This window comes from Prunus avium, chromosome 8 (assembly GCF_965620075.1).
Source record: "Prunus avium chromosome 8, drPruAviu1.hap1.1, whole genome shotgun sequence".
NCBI lineage: Eukaryota > Viridiplantae > Streptophyta > Magnoliopsida > Rosales > Rosaceae > Prunus > Prunus avium.
In genome coordinates this window covers 2917450-2940521 of record NC_142291.1, presented here as the reverse complement: position 1 = coordinate 2940521, position 23072 = coordinate 2917450, and the positions used below count along the sequence as shown (strand labels likewise).

The window sequence follows — 23072 nt, the reverse complement described above, 5'->3', positions numbered from 1 at the left end:
GTTTTGTAGCGTCTGGACCCGTGCTTAGTGTTCACTATAAGGATGGCATGTCTCTAAGAGATGAAAAGCGATTTGAAAATTATCACTAATATAGTAATATTCTTGACTGGAGTTGGGCTTTAAAGGAATGTACAGCAATTGCATACATTCATTCCTATTGAAAGGCCCTTTCCATTGTTCAGAAAGTATTTGAGTAAATTGGCTACACCAGTCTATTCCATAACATAGGCCCATCCGCCTCATTATGCAAACGGGAATTATAGTGTCTCCTGGGGTTAATGGTGACATGGCTGCTAAGTTCACACTTGGCCTTATTGATATTAATTGTCTGTCCTAAACTAAACGAGCGTTTATGTTATCTGAGTAGAGAATGTTCTGAATTTTCAGGTTCTTTCTGTAATTGTCATCTGCCACAAAGCATTCAAATTACTGCAGTCAGACATTTCCTGACTATCCGGCACATCATGTGTTCTCGTATGCATGAGGGTGCTTTTACATTTGTGTTACTGACATGAACATGAATTTTGTTCCCTATATCGTTATGGTACTACAGATGAGGATGATGATGACTGATCTGAATCTATTGCATCATCTGCAACAGCAGGAAGTGAGGATCAAAACATCTTCTTATGACAGTACCAAATGGATATGTAGCCCGAAGGAAAACGCAGAGTGAGTTTGGCAAGGGTGTACGTGTCTCTCCGTTTGTACTAGTAGTCTATGATTCCTCTAAATATATAAGTACACAAGTCTCAGTTAAACTATTTGAGCATTGTGAATCTCAGATGATAGTAGATATAGGGAGGATTCCTTGCGATTTTGTTTGCTTTCAGAATTTACAAGTTTGCTTCAACTTATATCCTAACTTGCATTGAAAAAAACATCTTTTTCGTTACATATAAAGGGATTGAACCTTAACCCATCATAATTCTGATCTTAATCCTCAAGTTGTTATTTTTAAAAGGCTCTTCATTGATGCTATTTGGTTCAAGATAAATTACAGCGCGTTCAGAATTTTGAGTGAAAATTTGTCAGTGTATATGTCACGCCCCGAATTTCCAACAACAATTAATCTGCGAATTTAAACAGAACAACCAACAATCCGGGACGCGAAGCTCGGAACCTTCAACAACAGTACCTAGAAATTTAAACTTTTCTTTTTTGATACAACACCACTGTTCCGAACCACAATGTCAATAATGACTCAACTCTTCTGAGTCAAATATTACATTACAAACTCACATAATAAATGAACAATCATTATATTACAAAATCTGCTCCTCAGAGTTCATTTCACACAGCGGAAGTCTAACACTCACAAACACTCTCACACCACACTTTGCACTCTGTGGAACCACTAACGAGCCTCCTGCTCCTCACCTTAATTGTCCTGCTCACGGTCTCTACCACCTGCAGGATTTTCCCCTACACCATTGAATAGTGCACCGGGTTCACCACAGAACAACCCGGTAAGCTTTCTAAAGCTCGTATGAGTAAACCACGTTCAGAGTACAATATGTCAATTACACATAATATACAAACACATGCACTTTCATTAACACACCACAATCCTTGTATAACCAAGGTAATCATAATCATCAATATCATCACAATCACAATTCTTTTATTTTATTTAAAGAACTGTTTCGATCACCACCTGTGACCACACCAAAACTCTTTATTTCAAAGTAGTTTTCACACGTCATTTATTTGACAGATAGAAGAGAGAATACTATGAACCTCTAATCTATAACACTACAAAACACCAAAGTAGTGTTCACTCATGATTACACTCCAGTCATGAGTACTAGATGGCGCCAGACTAGAGCTCTAACTGTTCTTGGGTCTTGCTCCCTAGGGTAATTTATCCCTCATTATTTGCCACGAGAATGCCCACCTGACAAACTCAGAAGGGATTCAAGGTATTCTCACCTAAATCCATCAACACCAAAACACCAACACCAAAACAATATAACATGTAGTTTCACATTAAACATTGTTTTATAGCCAAATACACCAATCACAGCAATATACATTTATTATATATATTTATGTGGTTATTCACGAATGAATTTCCACCATACATCCACAACATATGTTATATGGTTAAACACCAAAATCTCCAATAATAATAATTAATTCAAAACAAAATAGGTTTCACTTACCTCATGAACCGTTGATGAACAAGTTCATGTGTTTTAAATCAATTAAAACACTTTATAAAATCACAACCAACATGTTAATTATAGCCACTAACATTATCCAAGGTCACATTATAATAAATATAATAATTCGTGACTTTACTCACGATTAGGATGGTTTTACTCACCTCTCGTCCAAGCTGCGTCTTCAACAACTTAACGAATCCTCAATCTCAAACCTCAACGAGCAACTCAAACTCCAACAGTACCTAAGCAAAGTACATAGCTCAACTTAGCACAAAACTCCAAAATCCAAGATTACGCATCTAATGACGAAATTGCCCTTTGGACCAACCGGGGATCCAAAGTGATCAAATCTCCTCCAACCAACTCCAAAACTGTGACGTACGTGCTGTCGACGTCGAATCATGACCAATGACACCCATTGTCCAAAAGGTCACTATTTGGGTCCCGTGGGTCCCACATGTCTAACCGATACCCCAAAAATCCGCCTTTGGCCCACAACCTCGGATTCCAAATCCGATCTCACCAATGGACTCTAAATAGTCCCGACATCACCCTGCAACAATTTGGGCCCAATCCAACGGTCGGATAATTCTACATTACACGATCAAATGGCGATCGCTCGCCTTAACTTTGAAACATGATAACTTAAGATCGGGAAGTCCGATCATCAATCCGTCTGAACCTACAGACTCCTCACAACACCAGCTACAACATAATTAAAATTGGACACGATCCAACGGTCCGATCATCTCCAACCAATGGTCCAGATTTGTGAGGCTCCGATCGTCGATTAAACGACGGAATCTCAACAATTTAAACATACTATCATGTTCAGTAACTCCAGGACTACATTCTGTCTCTAAAGCCCTAACTCAGAATCGCCACCCTGCGCCGCCACGCGCCGCCACCGCCGGTGGTGGTTCGGGTACTATTCCGGCGACGGACCAACCCTAGAATCGCCGGTCAAGACCTATGCCAAAATGTTCGTAATACTGAGTAGAACAACTTTAATTCTTACCTCGAGGTCCAATTCCAAGTGTAAGTGGCTCAAACCGCCGGCTGAAGTTGCTGATTTCACTGTTGACGAACCAACTTCACGGCGCCACCGTGCCTTCACCGCACCTCCGATGGCTCCGATTCTTCTTGGGTTATGTTCACAAGATAGCAGGCTTCCTATCTGGGTTGGTGGTGTCGATCACCTTCACCGTACACCGCCGCAGAAGCCGCCGGAAATCGCCTCTCCAACGAGCTCTCAAATCTCCGGGGACCAAAATGAGAAAACTGATTTGCACAGTAACCCTCCACAATTTATAAACCAAAAATCTGTCACTGTTTAAGTTTGCAATTAAGTCCCTGAAACTTCAAACGAGCATAACTTCTTCGTTTCAACTCCGATTCACGAACCGTTTGCGCCTACGCGTTCGTGAGATCAATCTCGATTTTCCAATTCAAAAATCATAATTTTCTCACTTCATAACTGCTTCCACTTTAGAAGGATCCACGGATACCCCATCCTTAGAAACCACATGACCGAGAAATTTTACTTTATCCTGCCAAAAATCACACTTTTCATACTTGGCATACAACTGATTCCTTCTTAGTGTTTCCAAAACAATCTCCAGATGTCTATCATGATCTTCATCATTCTTTGAGTAGATCAAGATATCATCCACAAACACCACAACTGTTCTTGGCATCACAATCACACCAACTATTTGCAGAGTTCTTGCAGGCACGGGGGCATGGTGTTCCTCCACCACCACCAGTGCCACCCGCAGATCCCTTTAGAATGTCCCAATTGGTTCATGAGCTCAAGAAACTGGGAGTTAAACCCTTTGAGGGTAAAGTGGATCACATGAAGGCGGATAGGTGGATACGGAATCTTGAGAACTACTTCAAGATGTTGCGTATGACTGGTGTTGAGAAGACGAGTGCAGCTTCCTTTTACTTACAGGATGAGGCACGAGTGTGGTGGGATACGGTGGAAAGATCGCATAATGTGGATCAGATGGTTTGGGAAGAGTTTTTGGCACTCTTTTACAAGAAGTACTTTCCTGATACCGTGAAAGAGGAATTACAAATGGAGTTCATAAACTTGACACAAGGAACCATGACTGTGAGGGAGTATGAGGCACGGTTTGCTGAGTTGTCTCGTTTTGCAGACCCTCTGAGTGAGTTGCAACAAACCCAGAAGTTTCAAAGGGGTTTGAATGCTTATGTGAAAAAGATGGTGACTGGTTTCCGCCATACGAAATTGGTGGATGTGGTGGAGTGTGCAGCTTCTATTGAAGCAAATAATAATGAGTTTAAGAAGAGTCTGGAGGTCAAGAGAGACGTCAAAGGGAAAGGAAAGGCGCCAGCTCAAAGTAGCACCACTGGGAATCAGGGAGGTGTTGGTAAGAAGCAGAGGACGGGGTACCTGACTGCGACCAAAAATGAGGCATATGCTAAGCAAGCTGGGCCCATTAGATGTTATAACTGCAGTGAGGTGGGCCATCTGTCGACAAACTGTACCAAACCTAAGGCACATACGTGCTATACTTGTGGTCAGCCAGGACATATTGCTAAGAATTGCAAGAGTGAGAACAAACCGGGACAACAACATAAACAAGGAAATGCTAGAGTCTTTGCCGTGGGTCAAAGGCAGAGGAACACTGGTGTAGAAGGTACAATAACTCTCTTTCATAATCTTGTGAGAGTTTTGTTTGATACTGGTGCATCACATTCTTTTATCTCTCGATCTGTTGTGAATGCGTTGGGATTAACTCCTAAATTGCTTGGTGTGCCTTTAACTGTTGAGTCACCTTTGGGTAATTCTATGAAGCTGATTTTTGTATGTGAGTCTTGCCCATTGTTGATTGGTAATAAGGAGTTCCTTGCTGATTTAATTGTTCTGGATAATAACTCGTATGATATGATACTTGGTGTGGACTGGTTACGGTGTAATCATGCTGTAATTGATTGTCATGGAATGTTAGTGTCATTTCATACTCCGGGACAAGCGGTGGTTCGGCATAGGTGCATTAAAACTGATGCAACTATGAAGGTTGGGTTTCTAGCTCTTGTGGAAAGAGTAGAACAAGTTCTATCATTGGAAAATGTTCCTAAAGTATCTTTGTATCAGGATGTTTTCCAAGATATTGCGGGTTTGCCTCCAAGGAGGGTAGTAGAGTTTACTATTGAATTGGTTCCGGGAACGTCACCAATATCAAAGGCTCCATATAGAATGGCACCTACCGAGTTGAAAGAACTCAAGATTCAAATTGATGGTTTAGTGGCACAAGGGTTCATTAGACCGAGTACATCACCTTGGGGTGCACCTGTCCTATTTGTGATGAAAAAGGATCACACACTGAGATTATGTGTGGATTACAGAATGTTAAATAAGGTGACGATTAAAAATAAGTATCCGTTGCCAAGGATTGAAGATTTGTTTGATCAGTTGAAGGGGGCAACTGTGTTCTCAAAGATTGATTTGAGGTCAGGCTATCACCAAGTTAGGGTGAGGGAGGAAGATATTCCTAAAACAGCATTTCGAACCAGGTATGGACATTATGAGTTTGTTGTCATGCCTTTCGGGTTGACTAATGCACCTGCTGTGTTTATGGATTTGATGAACAGAATATTCGGTCCTTACTTGGATGATTTTGTTGTGGATGTATGGTGGAAATTCATTCGTGAATAACCACATAAATATATGTTGCTGTGATTGGTGTATTTGGCTATAAAACAATGTTTAATGTGAAATTACATTTTATATTGTTTTGGTGTTGATGGATTTAGGTGAGAATACCTTGAATCCCTTCTGAGTTTGTCAGGTGGGCATTCTCGTGGCAAATAATGAGGGATAAACAACCAACAATCCGGGACGCGAAGCTCGGAACCTTCAACAACAGTACCTAGAAATTTAAACTTTTCTTTCTTGACCTCCAGACTCTTCTTAAACTCATTATTATTTGCTTCAATAGAAGCTGCGCAATCCACCACATCCACCAATTTCATATGGCGGAAACCAGTCACCATCTTTTTCACATAAGCATTCAAACCCCTTTGAAACTTCTGGGTTTGTTGCAACTCACTCAGAGGGTCTGCAAAACGAGACAACTCAGCAAACCGTGCCTCATACTCCCTCACAGTCATGGTTCCTTGTGTCAAGTTTATGAACTCCATTTGTAATTCCTCTTTCACAGTATCAGGAAAGTACTTCTTGTAAAAGAGTGCCAAAAACTCTTCCCAAACCATCTGATCCACATTATGCGATCTTTCCACCGTATCCCACCACACTCGTGCCTCATCCTGTAAGTAAAAGGAAGCTGCACTCGTCTTCTCAACACCAGTCATACGCAACATCTTGAAGTAGTTCTCAAGATTCCGTATCCACCTATCCGCCTTCATGTGATCCACTTTACCCTCAAAGGGTTTAACTCCCAGTTTCTTGAGCTCATGAACCAATTGGGACATTCTAAAGGGATCTGCGGGTGGCACTGGTGGTGGTGGAGGAACATCATGCCCCCGTGCCTGCAAGAACTGAAGCTGACGTCGATCCTCCTCTAATATCCTTGCCCTCTCATGTTTCAGTCTTTTGACGTCACGCTGACACTCATCAACCAAATTGCGCTCTGCCGCCAGCTGATCTCTCAGCACTTGCATCTCATGAGACTTCGCAATGAAGCGATGCCCCACACTTGCTATACATGCCGCATTTTGCACACTCTGTGCCACGACATCGCTGATTAACTGGTTGTCATCCCTCGTACCCAGCACGCGTTGATCTCTAGGAGTCACCAAACTCCTCACAACTCCAATGGTGACTTCTTTGTCCAGGAGTAATGAGTCGTTTACTGTCACTGGACCTCGTGTCGAAGCGAAGTAAGGCATCCAGACAGGTGCAGCTCCTTGCCCACTGTGTTTGGAGGAGATGTTTTTCTAGGAAGTATGACTGCTCAACCAACTTTGATTTGAAAGGTGATTCAGGAACAGGTTCAGGATGTGGAACACGATTGTTGAGTGTCATTCAGTAATCGAGGCACTAAATGCATAGAAAAAGGGTGTTTGTAGTTTGGCTGTTGAGAATCGTCGTAGACAACAGGAGGAGAAGGATGTGCTATCAAGGATGGTAGACATGTACTCCATTGAAATGCTGCAAACGTTGGACGAAATAGAGGTCACAGACGAGAAAGTCTGAGAGCAACAGGACGAAAGGGGTGAGATTGCCAAACATGCATGTTTTGAGCAGTTGTTCGGACCAATGGATAAGAAAGCCGTGGTGTGACAATTGTGGAATCTATGGCAAAAGGCCAGAATTCAAAACTTGTGAAGGTCACTGTTGAGGTATAGAGGCCAAACCCTACAGTATCAGCGGTGAAGGTTGCAGGTTCGAAGCCTTCTGATGCTGATGATGAAGCAGAGGGAGTTGAAACTCTAATTAACCTTAGTCTCTTGGAGGAGACTAGAATGTTTAAATGTGATTTCTGATGGATTGTACATTTTAAGCTTGTTTTCATTTTCAACCAATGTTGGTTGTATGGGTTTGAAAATGAAATGAAGTGTTTGTTTTGTGGAGTTACTGTTGTCCTGTTACCATTAAAATGTTGGTATGGTAAATGGTTGGTTGGTGATGATTGTAACATCATACGAAAATGATTATAATCATGAGTTTTTTTTATTGGATTTCAAAGTGAAATTGGAATCAAGGGAGGAAGTATACTCAAACTTATTGAAGCCATTTGTGGCTGAATTGTGGGTGTTGTTTGATGCTGAGTGCAGCTGAATTTCGGGACGAAATTCCTTTAAGGAGGGTAGAATGTAATACCCTCAAAAATAATATTTGGTTTTATTATTTTTGTGGAAAATCTTATTAAGTCATGTGACTATTTTGGGTGTTGTATGAATTTGGTTTGATGTGAAAATATTGGAATTAAGTGAGTTTAATCAAATTGGGACAAAAATACCCTTATGATTCAAGTAGGTTCAGTAAAAGATGGAAGAAGTGGAAGTAAATCTCATTATGAAAGCTTTTGATTAAGTTTATGATTTTTCAAAGGAAGCACAAGAAATTGAAGTGAGAAAATTATGATTTTTGAATTGGAAAATCGAGATTGATCTCACGAACGCGTAGGCGCAAACGGTTCGTGAATCGGAGTTGAAACGAAGAAGTTATGCTCGTTTGAAGTTTCAGGGACTTAATTGCAAACTTAAACAGTGACGGATTTTTGGTTTATAAATTGTGGAGGGTTACTGTGCAAATCAGATTCTCATTTTGGTCCCCGGAGGTTTGAGAGCTCGTCGGAGAGGCGATTTCCGGCGGCTTCTGTGGCGGTGTACGGTGGCGGTGATCGACACTACCAACCCAGATAGGAAGCCTGCTATCTTGTGAACATAACTCAAGAAGAATCGGAGCCATCGGAGGTGCGGTGAAGGCACGGTGGCGCCGTGAAGTTGGTTCGTCAACAGTGAAATCAGCAACTTCAACCGGCGGTTTGAGCCACTTACACTTGGAATTGGACCTAGAGGTAAGAATTAAAGTTGTTCTACTCAGTATTACAAACATTTTGGCATAGGTCTTGACCGGCGATTCTAGGGTTGGTCCGTCGCCGGAATAGTACCCGAACCACCACCGGCGGTGGCGGCGCGTGGCAGCGCAGGGTGGCGATTCTGAGTTAGGGCTTTAGAGACAGAATGTAGTCCTGGAGTTACTGAACATGATAGTATGTTTAAATTGTTGAGATTCCGTCGTTTAATCGACGATCGGAGCCTCACAAATCTGGACCATTGGTTGGAGATGATCGGACCGTTGGATCGTGTCCAATTTTAATTATGTTGTAGCTGGTGTTGTGAGGAGTCTGTAGGTTCAGACGGATTGATGATCGGACTTCCCGATCTTAAGTTATCATGTTTCAAAGTTAAGGCGAGCGATCGCCATTTGATCGTGTAATGTAGAATTATCCGACCGTTGGATTGGGCCCAAATTGTTGCAGGGTGATGTCGGGACTATTTAGAGTCCATTGGTGAGATCGGATTTGGAATCCGAGGTTGTGGGCCAAAGGCGGATTTTTGTGGTGTCGGTTAGACATGTGGGACCCACGGGACCCAAATAGTGACCTTTTGGACAATGGGTGTCATTGGTCATGATTCGATGTCGACAGCACGTACGTCACAGTTTTGGAGTTGGTTGGACGAGATTTGATCGCTTTGGACCCCCGGTTGGTCCAAAGGGCATTTTCGTCATTAGTTGCGAAATCTTGGATTTTGGAGTTTTGTGCTAAGTTGAGCTATGTACTTTGTTTAGGTACTGTTGGAGTTTGAGTTGCTCGTTGAGGTTTGAGATTGAGGATTCGTTAAGTTGTTGAAGACGCAGCTTGGACGAGAGGTGAGTAAAACCATCCTAATCGTGAGTAAAGTCACGAATTATTATATTTATTATAATGTGACCTTGGATAATGTTAATGGCTATAATTAACATGTTGGTTGTGATTTTATAAAGTGTTTTAATTGATTTAAAACACATGAACTTGTTCATCAACGGTTCATGAGGTAAGTGAAACCTATTTTGTTTTGAATTAATTATTATTATTGTGAGTTTGTAATGTAATATTTGACTCAGAAGAGTTGAGTCATTATTGACATTGTGGTTCGGAACAGTGGTGTTGTATCAAGAAAGAAAAGTTTAAATTTCTAGGTACTGTTGTTGAAGGTTCCGAGCTTCGCGTCCCGGATTGTTGGTTGTTCTGTTTAAATTCGCAGATTAATTGTTGTTGGAAATTCGGGGCGTGACAGTTCTATAACTCCGAAGCCAGTGAGCTCCCAAAAGGCCTTATGTTCAGCTCCTTTTGAGAGAAGAGATACTTTAAACTCTTATGGTCTGAAAAGAGTTCAAACTTCTCACCACACTCGTGCCTCATCCTGTAAGTAAAGGAAGCTGCACTCGTCTTCTCAACACCAGTCATACGCAACATCTTGAAGTAGTTCTCAAGATTCCGTATCCACCTATCCGCCTTCATGTGATCCACTTTACTCTCAAAGGGTTTAACTCCCAGTTTCTTGAGCTCATGAACCAATTGGGACATTCTAAAGGGATCTGCGGGTGGCACTGGTGGTGGTGGAGGAACACCATGCCCCCGTGCCTGCAAGAACTCTGCAAATAGATCTGCTGTACGATCATCCATTGGCACATTACGCATATTTTGCGCACCAGCTGGAGCTTCTTCTCCAATCTCCTCTTCAGACTCCTCATGAATTTCAAAAGTAGCCTTTACAGCTCCTTGCTCTTCGCCCTCACCACTAGCTCTGCCTTGGCCTCGGCCTCGGCCTTTGCCTCGACCTCTGCCTTGAACCATTACCCTTCTGGCAAAAGACCAACAACTGTTAATTCCATACTTGAGTATTATCTCAAAATAAACAAGCTTGAAATTAACATCCAACGAAAACAACAACAGAGGATCCATTCCTCTAACACCTAAACCCTTCTTAGAGCTAAACGCCATAGAGGTCTCCCGAACTTACCCAAAGTTCCGACAAAGCAAAACAATTGAGCAGTTAGCAAACTGTCAGAGCTGACCACAAGCTCTAACACTCCATCAGAGCAGAACCTTATGCTCTGATACCAAACTGTCACGCCCCGAATTTCCAACAACAATTAATCTGCGAATTTAAACAGAACAACCAACAATGGTCCAGATCCTACAGACTCCTCACAACAATTATGCTCTGAACCTACAGACTCCTCACAACACCAGCTACAACATAATTAAAATTGGACACGATCCAACGGTCCGATCATCTCCAACCAATGGTCCAAATTTGTGAGGCTCCGATCGTCGATTAAACGACGGAATCTCAACAATTTAAACATACTATCATGTTCAGTAACTCCAGGAATACATTCTGTCTCTAAAGCCCTAACTCAGAATCGCCACCCTGCGCCGCCACCGCCGGTGGTGGTTCGGGTACTATTCCGGCTGATCACCTCCACCGTACACCGCCGCAGAAGCCGCCGGAAATCGCCTCTCCGACGAGCTCTCAAACCTCCGGGGACCAAAATGAGAAATCTGATTTGCACAGTAACCCTCCACAATTTATAAACCAAAAATCCGTCACTGTTTAAGTTTGCAATTAAGTCCCTGAAACTTCAAACGAGCATAACTTCTTCGTTTCAACTCCGATTCACGAACCGTTTGATCCTACGCGTTCATGAGATCAATCTCGATTTTCCAATTCAAAAATCATAATTTTCTCACTTCAATTTCTTGTGCTTCCTTTGAAAAATCATAAACTTAATCATAAGGGTATTTTTGTCCCAATTTGATTAAACTCACTTAATTCTAATATTTTCACATCAAACCAAATTCATACAACACCCAAAATAATCACACGACTTAATAAGATTTTCCACAAAAATAATAAAACCAAATATTATTTTTGAGGTCATTATAGTATAAGATGTTGCAAATTCCTGACATTGCCTTATAGTGCAAAATATTTTTGATCTCTAATGTTCTTTATCAATTCTTTGTTATTATTTATTCTTCTTTTGGAAATGTTCGCAAACAAACAAGAAAATTCCTGTTAGGAAATTCTAAGAAATATCTGAGTCTGTCAGGTTTTCTGGGAAAGAAAAAAAAAATCAAAACTGTATTCGTAAAAACCCGAAGAATTAAGTTGGGTAAGCAAACGTGGACAAGAGCCTCCCAGCTCGGATTTCTTTGATTTTGCCAAGTTAATTTGTTATGTCAATGCAATTCTATTAGCAAGGAGAGCTGAATGTAAAGCATCATTTTGCATGTAATAGTGCTTAACTTTTTTAGCCAAGGCCACTGCTAGACTGTAAACATGGCCTAACTCACAAATTAATCCCTCTTAAACAGTTCATTAAAAGCTAGCTCAAAATGAGACTCGTTTTTACAAAAAAATGGTGTATATTATGAGTTACATAAATCGTACCATACAATGTTCTCTTTCAAAAGTCTCGTTAGAGTATTTAGAAATCAAAACCAACCAACTTAATAAGAGATTTTGGAGGTTTAAGCAACTATTCAAAATTGTCAGAGTAAGCACCTAAGTTGAATTTCCCTCTCCATACATTTGTGTAATTTAGAATATCGCTTCATCAAAAAATAAAAATAAAAAGTGTCAGGGTGGGCACATGAGTTCGATTTCCTCATCGTATATTTGAGTAGTTTATAGTATTACTTTGTCAAAAAATAAAAAGAAAAACAGTGGGAGTAGGTGGCACTACATCTTCTTTAGAGAAATAAAAACGAGAGATGGGAATAGTTTTCTATAAAAAAATCTAAGCCAGAAAGTTGGTAACTAGCTTAGTAACACTTTGGTAGTACACGTTTTTCCTTTCTTTTTTCCTTGACCTTTTGTGGGTATTGGACGCATTCAGCTCTTTCTTTGGGATTTCCTTGTTTTTTCTTCAATTTCTTTGGGCTCTCTGGTTTGATTCTTTTATGGCTTGTGCTATGATGATGAATCATGACAGCAAAATTTGGCTGAGCAAGATTATTTTAATAGCCATCTAAGTTATCTTCGGTTCAATTTATTATTGCAATTTGATAGTTAAATATTTTTATTGACTTAGATTCCAATTGAAACCGTGTGGGGTTTTCTTTGGTCAACACCACCACGCGGACACAGAGTTATCCATCTCTCTGTCCCTCTCTTCCATTTCCTTTCTTGCGTCCCCTACACTGCTTCCCATTATCTCTATTGTCTTTTTATGAATTATTTTTGGGTTTATGCTAAAATAAAAAATTTCAAAACATTTAATAATAGCCCCTTCCTATCACAGTGCTTCTTTGTTATCCCCACTAGTATATCTTTGTTGTCCCTGTATAGTGCCTATTTATTAAAAGTAAAAGCTCCTAATTTCAAGGAAGAAGGCAAGTATTTTCCTTCTTTTTCATCTATTCCTACAACTTTCGTATTGATTATTTTCAGTGTGTTTTTTTTTTGGTATGCAGACAGTCAATTTTTGGTTGGGTTGGTTCTTTTCCTGCCAATTCTCTGGCTTTGTGATTGTTTTGGTGGTCTGCTGAGCTTATTGTCCACAGTTGACGTTTGCTTTTCATTGATCTCTAGTTTGCTTTTTTGCTGGGTATTTTTCCTCCGTCTTTATTCTCTTTTGCTTAATACATTTTCAATTACCAAAAGAAAAATTTAAGCTAGCACTTTACCATCTTCTTTCTATGTTACTACTGAGTGTGTTCAAAGCCAGATTCTGAGGAACCGTCTTTTCCAATGGCCTTGAGCACCCAAAGAGCCTCTGCATCTCTTTCGGCTGAATCGGCTCCTCCTCGATGGAAACATGATGTTTTTCAGAGTTTCAGGGGTGCAGACACTCGCAGGGGTTTTATGTCTCATTTAGACGACGAACTGCGGTACCGGCAAACAATAAAAACTTTCAAGGACGACCGAGACCTTGAAATAGGAGCAACTATTTCTCCGGAGCTGTTGACCGCAATCGAAGAATCACATCTTGCCATCATTGTTCTCTCCCCAAATTACGCTTCTTCCACTTGGTGCTTGGATGAACTCTCAAAGATTCTTGAATGCATGGAAGACACCAAAAGAATTCTGCCAATCTTTTATGACGTGGATCCTTCCGATGTACGAAACCAAAAGGGGAGATTTGCGGAAGCCTTCACTAAGCATGAAGAAAGGTTTAGTGAAGAAGCAGAGAAGGTGAAACGGTGGAGAGCTGCTTTAAGAAAAGTTGCCAATCTCTCTGGCTTAGATTCAAAGAATTATAAGTAAGCATGCATGCATGAACAACTAATTTCTTGGGTGTTAACATGAATCCTACTTGGATTTTACGTTTATATTCTTGCTTTAATGCAACAACCTTGGATGTTGTATTTATGGATGAATGGTTATTTTATTTTTCTTCTTTGTAGGTCGGAAGCAGAGCTTATCAAAGATATTGTCAAATGTGTGTGGAGGAAAGTGCATCCAACATTCATGTTGTCAGGTTCTCCAGAAAATTTAGTCGGAATTGATTTTGCACTTCAACAACTATGTTTGCAATTAGCTCCCGCAGAAAATGATGTTCGCTTTATAGGGATATGGGGGATGGGCGGGGTAGGCAAAACAACCCTTGCTAAGCTAGTTTTTGAGAAAATTTCCCATCATTTTGAACTTAGTTCGTTTCTATCTGATGTGAGAGAGGTTTCTACAAAACATGGTACACTAGTTGCTCTACAAAGACAACTTCTTTTCCCAATCTTGAAGGAAGAAGTCCGAGTTTGGGATGAAGAGTCTGGAATATTGTTCACTAAGAAATGTTTATGGAATAAAAAGGTTCTTCTCATCCTTGATGATGTGGATCAATTAAACCAGCTAGAAAAACTTGTTGGAGAGAAAAATTGGTTTGGTTTGGGGAGTAGAATTATCATCACAACTAGAAATGAACGTCTACTAGTTCAACATGATATAGCGATACGATATAAGGTCAATGTATTAAACAATGGACAAGCTCTTAAGCTCTTTAGTCGACATGCCTTTAAGAAAAATCAGCCTGCGGAAGGTTTTCTAAAACTGTCTCAGCGTATCCTACATTGTGCCAAAGGCCTTCCATTAGCTCTTAAAACTTTGGGGTCTTTTTTGTATACGAGGGATCAAGATGCATGGAATAGTGTGTTGCGTAATGTAGAGAAAATTCCTAATCCAACAGTTTTTCATTCACTCAAAGTAAGTTATGATGGACTAGAAGAGATGGAGAAGAAATTTTTTCTCCATGTTGCATGTTTCCATAAAGGGAAGGATAAAGAGAAAATAGTTGAAATACTAGACAGTATCTGGGACATTTCCAGTCTTATTGGGATGGATATTCTTATTGAGAAATCTCTCTTAACTATTAAAAAAAATCATGTTCGTAGTGACATTGTGGAGATGCATGATTTGATACAAGAAATGGCATGGGAAATTGTTCGTCAAGAGTCTGTCGATGAGCCTGGTAAACGCAGTTGTTTGTGGCATCCCAACAACATTTCTCCTGTATTCATGAACAATACGGTAGGAAACTTATGTTAAAATACTAAGTTTAGAAGATAATATATGTCATTTCTTTTAAACGATATTATAGACTTGAATGTGCAATTAAATTTTCGTTTTTCTTAATTATAGGGAACATCCGCAATTGAAGCCATAGTCTTATGTTTGCCGAAATCAGAAGTGGTACACTGGAATTGTAATAAAGCCTTCTCTAAGATGCCCGGATTGAGGCATCTTGAATTTGATAATGTGATCTTTTCTTCAGGCCCCAAAGTTCTTCCAAATTCGTTAAGAATTATTCGTTGGAGCTGGTATCTTTCCAAATCACTCACACCAAAATTTCACCCACGCTTCCTTGTTAAACTAGAGATGCCTCATAGCAAACTTGTCCGGCTTTGGGATGGAGCAAAGGTAAGAGTACAGAAATATGGCATTTTATAATTCTTTTTTTGTTTAGCTTGTATCATTCTTTTGATACTTATCATTCCTCAACTTTTATGCACCGTACAGGACTTCCCAAAGTTGAAATATATTGATCTTAGTTACTCTCATAAATTGGCCAGTACCCCAGATTTCACACGCGTTCCTATTCTTGAGGAATTGAATCTGAAAAGTTGTACGAATTTAATTGAGGTCCACGCGTCTATTGCAGTTCTCAAAAGGTTGAAACGTTTGGACCTTAGTGACTGTAAAAGTATCAAGAGTCTCGCAAGTAAAGTGGAAATGGATTCTCTTGAATATTTCAGTCTTTGTGGCTGCTCAAAAGTGAAAAATCTTCCAGAATTTGAGGGACATATGAAAAATTCGTTCAAGCTCATTTTAAATGGTACTGCTGTTGAGCAAATACCTTCATCAATCGAAGGTTTGGTTGGCCTTGCTGTAGAGGGTATGAACAATCGCAGAAGTCTCTCAGGTCAAATAGTCTATATGCAAAGATCCTCAAAATTTGTCAAACTACCAGGGGAGATGGAGTGTTTAGAGGAGCTTGAATTAAGTGAAAGTGCTATGAGAGAGCTGCTTCTTGTTATGATAAGTGACAAATATCTATCCTTACATCGATCATCAACTTCAAGGGATGGCAGTGCATGGTTTAGAATTAGAAAGAGTCACCCTGATCCTGCACCTGAACCTTTGGGTTTGGTGCTGTCTTCTATGAATGGTTTATACTCTTTGACAAGTTTAGATCTAAGGGATTGTAATATTGGTGAAGGAGTCATTCCTGATTATATTGGCTGCTGCTTGTATTCTTTAGAACGTTTAATACTTAGTGGAAACAATTTCGTTAGCCTTCCCGCGAGCATTAGATTCCTTTCTAAGCTTAGGTCTCTTGACTTGAGCTTGTGCGAAAGGCTTCAGCAATTGCCAGATCTTCCGTCAAGTGAATACTTATTCGTAGGTGTGGACGACTGTACTTCCTTAAAAAGGTTGTCAGATCCATCAAAGTTGAGCGAAGGAGCCAATGTGTATGATTTTATGTTTAGTTGTCTTAATTGCTTCAGATTGGAAGAAGAAGGCTGGATTAATAGAATATTTGCAATCATAATGAGATTGGCTCCTGACTCTTACCCTAAGGTAGTCTCTCTCGTTGAATGAATACATACCATGATTTTCTTTTATTACTGTAATAAATAAATATAATGGCAATTCTTTTGGTACAGGGAATTGTATGGCCTGGAAGTGAAATTCCAGAGTGGTTCAGTAATCAAAGTGTGGGAGATTCAATAACTGTGGAGTTGCTTCTACCCCCACCTCCACAATCATCATGTAGCAGCGACTGGGCTGGGATTGCTTTATGTGTTGTTTTGGAAGATTCTGAATATTTGCGAAATCAAACCGCCCTTGTTGGATATGATTATTTCAAAATTCAATGTTTGCGGGATCCGTTGGCGACTTTTAGAGTCGGGCATCTTAGGTCACAACACCTTTGTGTTTTTTATTTGCCTCGCCATCATCGCAGCCTCAGGAAGGCCTTGAGCAGTCATCTGTTTTCATTCGAAGTACATTATTGTGCAAACAAATCTTCCAACAGACTCAAAACAAGCTCGAATGTAAAGGAATGTGGGGCCCGTTTGCTGTACGAGAGAGATTTGGAAGAATTCAGCGGAATACAAAAAATCCCAAAGCCCAATTGGAAATCATCACTTTATGCAGCACTTTATGCAGACAGGCCCAATTGGTGGTAGTGGACTGTAGACTGGGATTTTGAGCCAATCAGCAAAAGATTCAACAAAGTCTAAATTATTTTGTGCTTGGTTCAATCATTCAATGATGTCAGTCTGCAGAATTCATCTCAGTAAGTTACCTTTTCTTTCCAGTTTTCTTTTGATCTCTTTCTTTTGAGTGTATCATAATGCTGTGCTACCAAACTGTTGCTATAGTGAAATAATGTGTGGAAAATGTTAGTATTGTTCTGAGTCTTCTGACCAAAAGAAAAAAAGGGAAAATTGTTAATAATGGCGAAAGAATGTGTGTGAAAAATCTAGGAGAAAAGGATGAAAGAATAAGAGGCAGAGAGAATTGTAATTATTGTAAGTATATTTCCTCTGTTTCCACTATATTGAAATTAGTATTTCCTATTATATACAGCTTCTGTAGATTTCTCTAGAGCTAAGGTTATTTACAAGGAATATGGAGATATGGACAAGTGTAGGCTTGCTATTGAATCAGCCGTTTTCCTTAAGAGTTTCTAAAGGAATGTGAGTGAAGGAAATTTGCTGCTTGATTTTGATTGCTCATTGCTGCTTTACGATTATAGCTGCTTTTGGATTTTGCAGCAGGCATGTAAATTAGCATCTTCGCAGTTATTTAAATTTAATTCGATATAAAATCAGGAAAGGAAAGGAGAGGTGGTTAGTTCATAAGGGAAGAGAGAATAACAGAGAAGAAGGAGAGGCAAAAGGAACTGTGAGTTTTAGCTTTACAACAAAAATTAGCAGAAGTGGAGCAATTAACATAAAAATTAACAAAAATCAGCTTATTTTCATTCTAATTGCTTATGTTGTATCTTTTATAATGATTTTCCTTTCTTAATTTCGTTTCAGTTCTCTGGAAAAGAATTGGCAAAGCCAGAGTTGAAGTACTGGGAATACTATCCAAGTTCTGTGTAGCTGGTTGCTGTGTGAACTCTGATCACTTCTGAGGAGACCAACGACATTGTCGATTTTGAAGTCATTGATGCGTTGGGTCCAAGGGGTGTTCTCATTAGCATTGGAAGAGGCCTTCATGTTGATGAACCTGAGTGTGTGCACTGTGCATTGCTGGATGGTTTCTGCTGAAATGGTTAGTAACTTGGGTGGGAGATATCTTTTTCTGCTTAAATGGTTTCTTCTGTAGGTTCAAGTCCACATGTTGTATATGTTTGATACAGTTGGGAGGTATCCCAAAGTTGAGATTTTCTTTAACTTCAAGCTGTGATAATTAACTAAGCCTCTGCATATAGCTACTTTAATTGTTTAATTTGCTCTCAAATTAACTAAGACTATCTATCTATCCTCGCAGTTGGGGAAAAAACTGTGCATGCTTTGACGATGGCATTCAACAAGTTTCAAATCGAGCGTAAGGTAATGTTTTATTTTTCATCTACAAGGTTGGAGGAGAGCTATTCTCTTATTACATTTTGGTAATATAGTTTTCCACCATTTGCAAAAGTAATAACACATGCACTTGTTTGCTTTCATCTGTATATGTCAGATTCACCCAAAAGAGATGCAAAGTTGTTGTATATGTCCGTAACCATGAGTTGGTCAATTCAGTTAATGATGAGGAAAAGCAAGCAATGTATTGATGGTGGCTACTATTTAAATTGCTGTGTCAGGTTTTATTGTTTTCAGAATGAACAGATAATGTACAAATGCTTGAGACTATGACAATCATGATATCTGAAAACAGATAAGTAAACTGCCTAAATGAAGCATTTAGAACATAATCTTATTAAGTAGTTTTGTCTGAAAATGATAGTTACTTTTACCAAGTCTCAATGCCGTGCAATCAAACTGTTGCTGTAGACTGTAGTGAAGTAATGTGTGGAAAATGTTAAATATAGTTCTCTCTTGACCAAAAGAAAAAAGGGGTAAATAATTAATAATGACAAAAGAATGTGTGTGAAAAATCTAGGAGGAAAGGATGAAAGAATAAGAGGCAGAGAGAATTGTAAACATTGTAAGTATATTTCCTCTGTTTCCACCATATTGAAATGAGTACAGTATTTCCTATAATATACAGCTTCTGTAGATCTCTCTAGACCCTACACTTGTCCATTTCTCCATATTACTTGTAACTAACCTTTAAAACACACGGGCTACTATTTACTAGGTGGGTTTTTTTTAATTTTTTGTCCTTGTCAATACTGGATGGTTTGTTAAACGTTACTACCATTGTACTGAACCAAACTTACGGTTAATCGATCCGATTGTATTGAAACCTTTGGCACAATTAACAGAAGAAAAATTGTTCTACCGAACACTTTGGTTAACAAAATAGCTCATTACCGTTCCAAACCGATCTACGCCCATGTGGTGATTGCATATTGCCACATTAAACTTCATCTATATTAATGTAATAGACTTAAATAAATAATATACAAATAAAATATTATTCGCATATGAATAATAAAAAAAAATTCGTGAATAATATACAAATAAAATAAAATAAAATATTATCTTGTCTAGCCAACTTGAAATGTATTGCATTAATTATAAAAGCAAAAGCGAAAGCAGAGCTTCTGCAACACGCTTTCTTTCCTCAACACTCTTTTTGTTACCATGGGAAAAAAGTTCAAATGGGTTGGAGCTCCAGCTATATCCGGCCCCCAACATGAGACCTCCCACAAGAGAAAGAGGAAGGCAGAAAGGAAGAGTCCAAGGCTCGCAGAAAAGGCGATTGAAAGAAGATAAGAAGAAAGAGCTTTTCGTGAAGAAGAGGCGTGCTAGTTTTGGGGGTAAGTAGAACGACGCCGTCCCAGATCTGGAGGATCAGGAGGCTGCGAAGGTCTCCTTGGAAGAGCAAATGCAATTGAATGCCGATGATCTCAATTCTGGTGGTTTTTCTTTATAGAAATTTAGTGAAATACCCATTCCTAGACATATAACTATAAATATACCCTATACTATTTAATACATATAAACACACCCAAAATAAACCCAAAAATTAACAGCTGTCGATTTTTTAAATTTAATAGCAATGTTGGATTATTGTTTTGCCCTTTTGCCCAAAATAAATCCAGCTTCAAGGCTCAATTAAGATAATCGACGATTGCTCCTTCAAAATCTTGGAGCTGGTCTGTGAGACTCAAAATCTTGGAGCTGGTATGTGAGAAATCGACGAGCGCTCGATTTCACTAACTTCACCGTTGGAGCCGCAGTTCTAATTTTCATTGCTTTCTGGATCTCTCACTCGCTTTCTCACAGATCTTGCAGCTATTTCCAGATCTCATAGCTCAATCTCTCGCATCTCAGTCACAGGCAAGGTCGTTTTACAACTCAGGCGGTGGACTCGGGTCCTTATCCATGAGGCCGACTCTTTCCTCCACTGACAATGATGCTTTGGGGAGGCCTTTTCTCCGTTTGGTGAGATCATCGAATCGAAGATCATCAACGACCTTGAGACCGAGAGGTCCAGGGGCTTTGGCTTCGTCACCTTCAACAATAAAAAGGCCATGAGGGACGCGATCGAAGGAATAAACAGCCAGAACCTCGACGGCTGTAGCATCACCGTCAACGAGGCCCAGTCTCATGGAAGCGGCGGCGGTGGTGGCGCTAACGGAGGTTACAGCTGCGAAGGATATGGTGGCGTTGGCTACGGAGGTGGCGGTCATCGTGAAGGCGGTGGGGATAGTGTCTCGATGATGATTCGGTTTAGGCCACTTAGGTAATTTGTATTGATATTCATTTAAGTTTTGAATTGTGATTTTAATTTCTTTTTGTTTATAATTTGGATTGATTTCAGATTCGGTTTGGTTGTGAATTTGATCTTGTGTTTTGCTTTGAGCTGTGGTTAAAAATCTGTGATATTGCTCTTCTGTCTCAATCTGTGATATTGGTTTGAGTTGTGGTAATTTTATCTATCTAACTGGTTGTCTTGATCTAGAAACTTTGCTTGAGAACATTCTTTGTTGGATATTGCAGGCTTTGCAAAACTTTTTTGCTTCCTTGGTGTATTCTGCAAACGCAAGTTTTGATACCTTACTAGACTCTCTGCTATCAAGTGCTAAACCATCTCCCCAGTCAGGTGGAGTTGCAAAACAAGCTTTGTATTCAATAGCTCAATATGTGTGGTTGTCCTTTGCCTTACTGCTGGTGATCAGCAATGTTCATCTACCGTGACATGCTAACTGAAATTCTCAAAGATGACAGCGGTACAAATTCAGTAAGTCCCCCCTCTCGAAAGAAAACAACTCAGTTAGGGTTATCTTCACAGATGACAATGTTTTGGTTTTTGTAAGCAAATAGGGATAGACTAATTAACTTTTCACGATTTATTATTATTTGGTAATTTCGTGGTAGGCAAACTCTCGTTATAAATTTGGGGTAGATTGATTGAATCTAGTTGATTTATTGTTTTTTATTTATTATTATATAACTTTTATTTGAGCCCAGTATAATTGCTTTCTTCATATGATATGGGCTAAGCAGCACCTTGCTTTGCTGTGTCTCGGGGAGATTGGAAGGAGGAAATATCTAAGCTCCCATTACCATATAGAGAATGTTGTCATTGAGTCCTTTCAATCTCCTTTTGAAGAGATCAAATCTGTAGCCTCCTACGCTCTTGGCAATATTGTTGTTGATAACCTGCTCAAGTATTTGCATTTTATTTTGGACCAGATTGACAATCAACAGAAAAAGCAGAATCTCTTGCTTCATTCTCTGAAGGAGGTGCATTCTTCTGAACTTTAAGGGCCTGATTTTGTTTCCTGAAATGTTTTTCAGGTCGTAGTAGCTGAATGTTGAGAAGATAAAGCAGAGTTTCCGGATTCGAGTGTTGAGAAGATACTTAATTTACTTTTTAATCACTGTGAAAGCGAGGAAGAGGGTGTTCGCAATGTAACAGCTGAATGTCTAGGACATAGTATTAACAGTGTACTTCTATGACATAATATTAACAACAAAGCATGCTCTATATTTTGCTCTATATATAGCTGTGCACTTGAAGTTTATGATATGCAGAATATGATTTTTACTAGGAAGATAGTTCTATGACATAGTATTAACAGTGTACTTCTATGATATAGTATTAACAGTGTACTTCTATGACGTAGTATTAACAGTGTACCTTTTTTTTTCTTCTTGTAGAGGTATTTCCTTTTGCCTTTGCGATTGTTTCTGGTGAAACTATGGACAATTGGAGGTGGTTTCTGCAAAGGATATCGGATGTCTTGCTGGGTTTTTTTTTGAGTGTTTTGTATGAAATGGTATTAACAATGTACTTCTATGACATGGTATTAACAATGTACTTCTATGATATTGGTATTAACAATGTACTTCTATGACATTGGTATTAACAATGTACTTCGGGCTTTTTTGGATGTTTTTTAAAATTTTTTGTATGAAATGGTATTAACAATGTACTTCTATGACATGGTATTAACAATGTACTTCTATGATATTGGTATTAACAATGTACTTCGGGCTTTTTTGGATGTTTTTTAAATTTTTTTGTATGAAATAGTATTAACAATGTACTTCTATGACATGGTATTAACAATGTACTTCTATGATATTGGTATTAACAATGTACTTCGGGCTTGCTGGGCTTATTTTGGGTTTTTTTTTAGTTTTTTGTGTTGGGCTTGTTTTAAGTTTATCAATGGCAGTAATGTAATTTATAGGAACTTCAACACTCATTTTTTATGATAGTAAATGGATTTTGGGTGTGTTTCTAAAGTGCATTTCATATGGGGTTTTTTTATAATTTCAA

The 23072-nt window shown here is 39.3% G+C and overlaps 1 protein-coding gene and 2 long non-coding RNA genes across 5 annotated transcripts; 2 read left to right on the top strand and 1 right to left on the bottom strand.

Moving 5' to 3' along the window:
• Positions 1–1042: 1042 nt before the first annotated feature.
• On the bottom strand, positions 1043–3425 carry LOC148291133 (uncharacterized). The gene is made up of 3 exons (XR_015826489.1): positions 3187–3425; positions 2330–2410; positions 1043–1425 (listed from the first exon to the last, which is right to left on the bottom strand). It is a non-coding gene; the product is annotated as an uncharacterized LOC148291133 (long non-coding RNA).
• Positions 3426–12925: 9500 nt separating this feature from the next.
• On the top strand, positions 12926–19098 carry LOC110746027 (TMV resistance protein N-like). Of its 3 annotated transcripts, XM_088245409.1 has the most exons (11): positions 12926–13051; positions 13133–13266; positions 13383–13921; positions 14066–15182; positions 15294–15572; positions 15672–16733; positions 16820–17454; positions 17748–17857; positions 18203–18440; positions 18660–18721; positions 18852–19098. In XM_088245409.1, the coding sequence occupies exons 3-7, from the start codon at positions 13410–13412 to the stop codon at positions 17342–17344; spliced, it is 3495 nt and encodes a 1164-aa protein (XP_088101535.1). In that variant the 5' UTR covers positions 12926–13051; positions 13133–13266; positions 13383–13409; the 3' UTR covers positions 17345–17454; positions 17748–17857; positions 18203–18440; positions 18660–18721; positions 18852–19098. The 3 variants fall into 3 exon arrangements, with proteins under 3 accessions (XP_088101535.1, XP_088101534.1, XP_088101536.1); XM_088245408.1 differs by lacking the exon at positions 17748–17857; XM_088245410.1 differs by lacking the exons at positions 12926–13051; positions 17748–17857 and having other exon boundaries at positions 13131–13266; positions 13387–13921.
• A 2246-nt stretch (positions 19099–21344) lies between these two features.
• LOC148291132 (uncharacterized) lies at positions 21345–22692 on the top strand. The gene is made up of 2 exons (XR_015826280.1): positions 21345–21524; positions 22085–22692. It is a non-coding gene; the product is annotated as an uncharacterized LOC148291132 (long non-coding RNA).
• Positions 22693–23072: the final 380 nt, after the last annotated feature.

Coding starts and splice junctions, on each gene's coding strand:
- LOC110746027 (XM_088245408.1), top strand. CDS start 13,410: ATGGCCTTGAGCACCCAAAGAGCCTCTGCATCTCTTTCGGCTGAATCG. Junction 15,183..15,293: donor CTGTATTCATGAACAATACG/GTAGGAAACTTA, acceptor TCTTAATTATAG/GGAACATCCGCAATTGAAGC. Junction 15,573..15,671: donor GGCTTTGGGATGGAGCAAAG/GTAAGAGTACAG, acceptor TGCACCGTACAG/GACTTCCCAAAGTTGAAATA.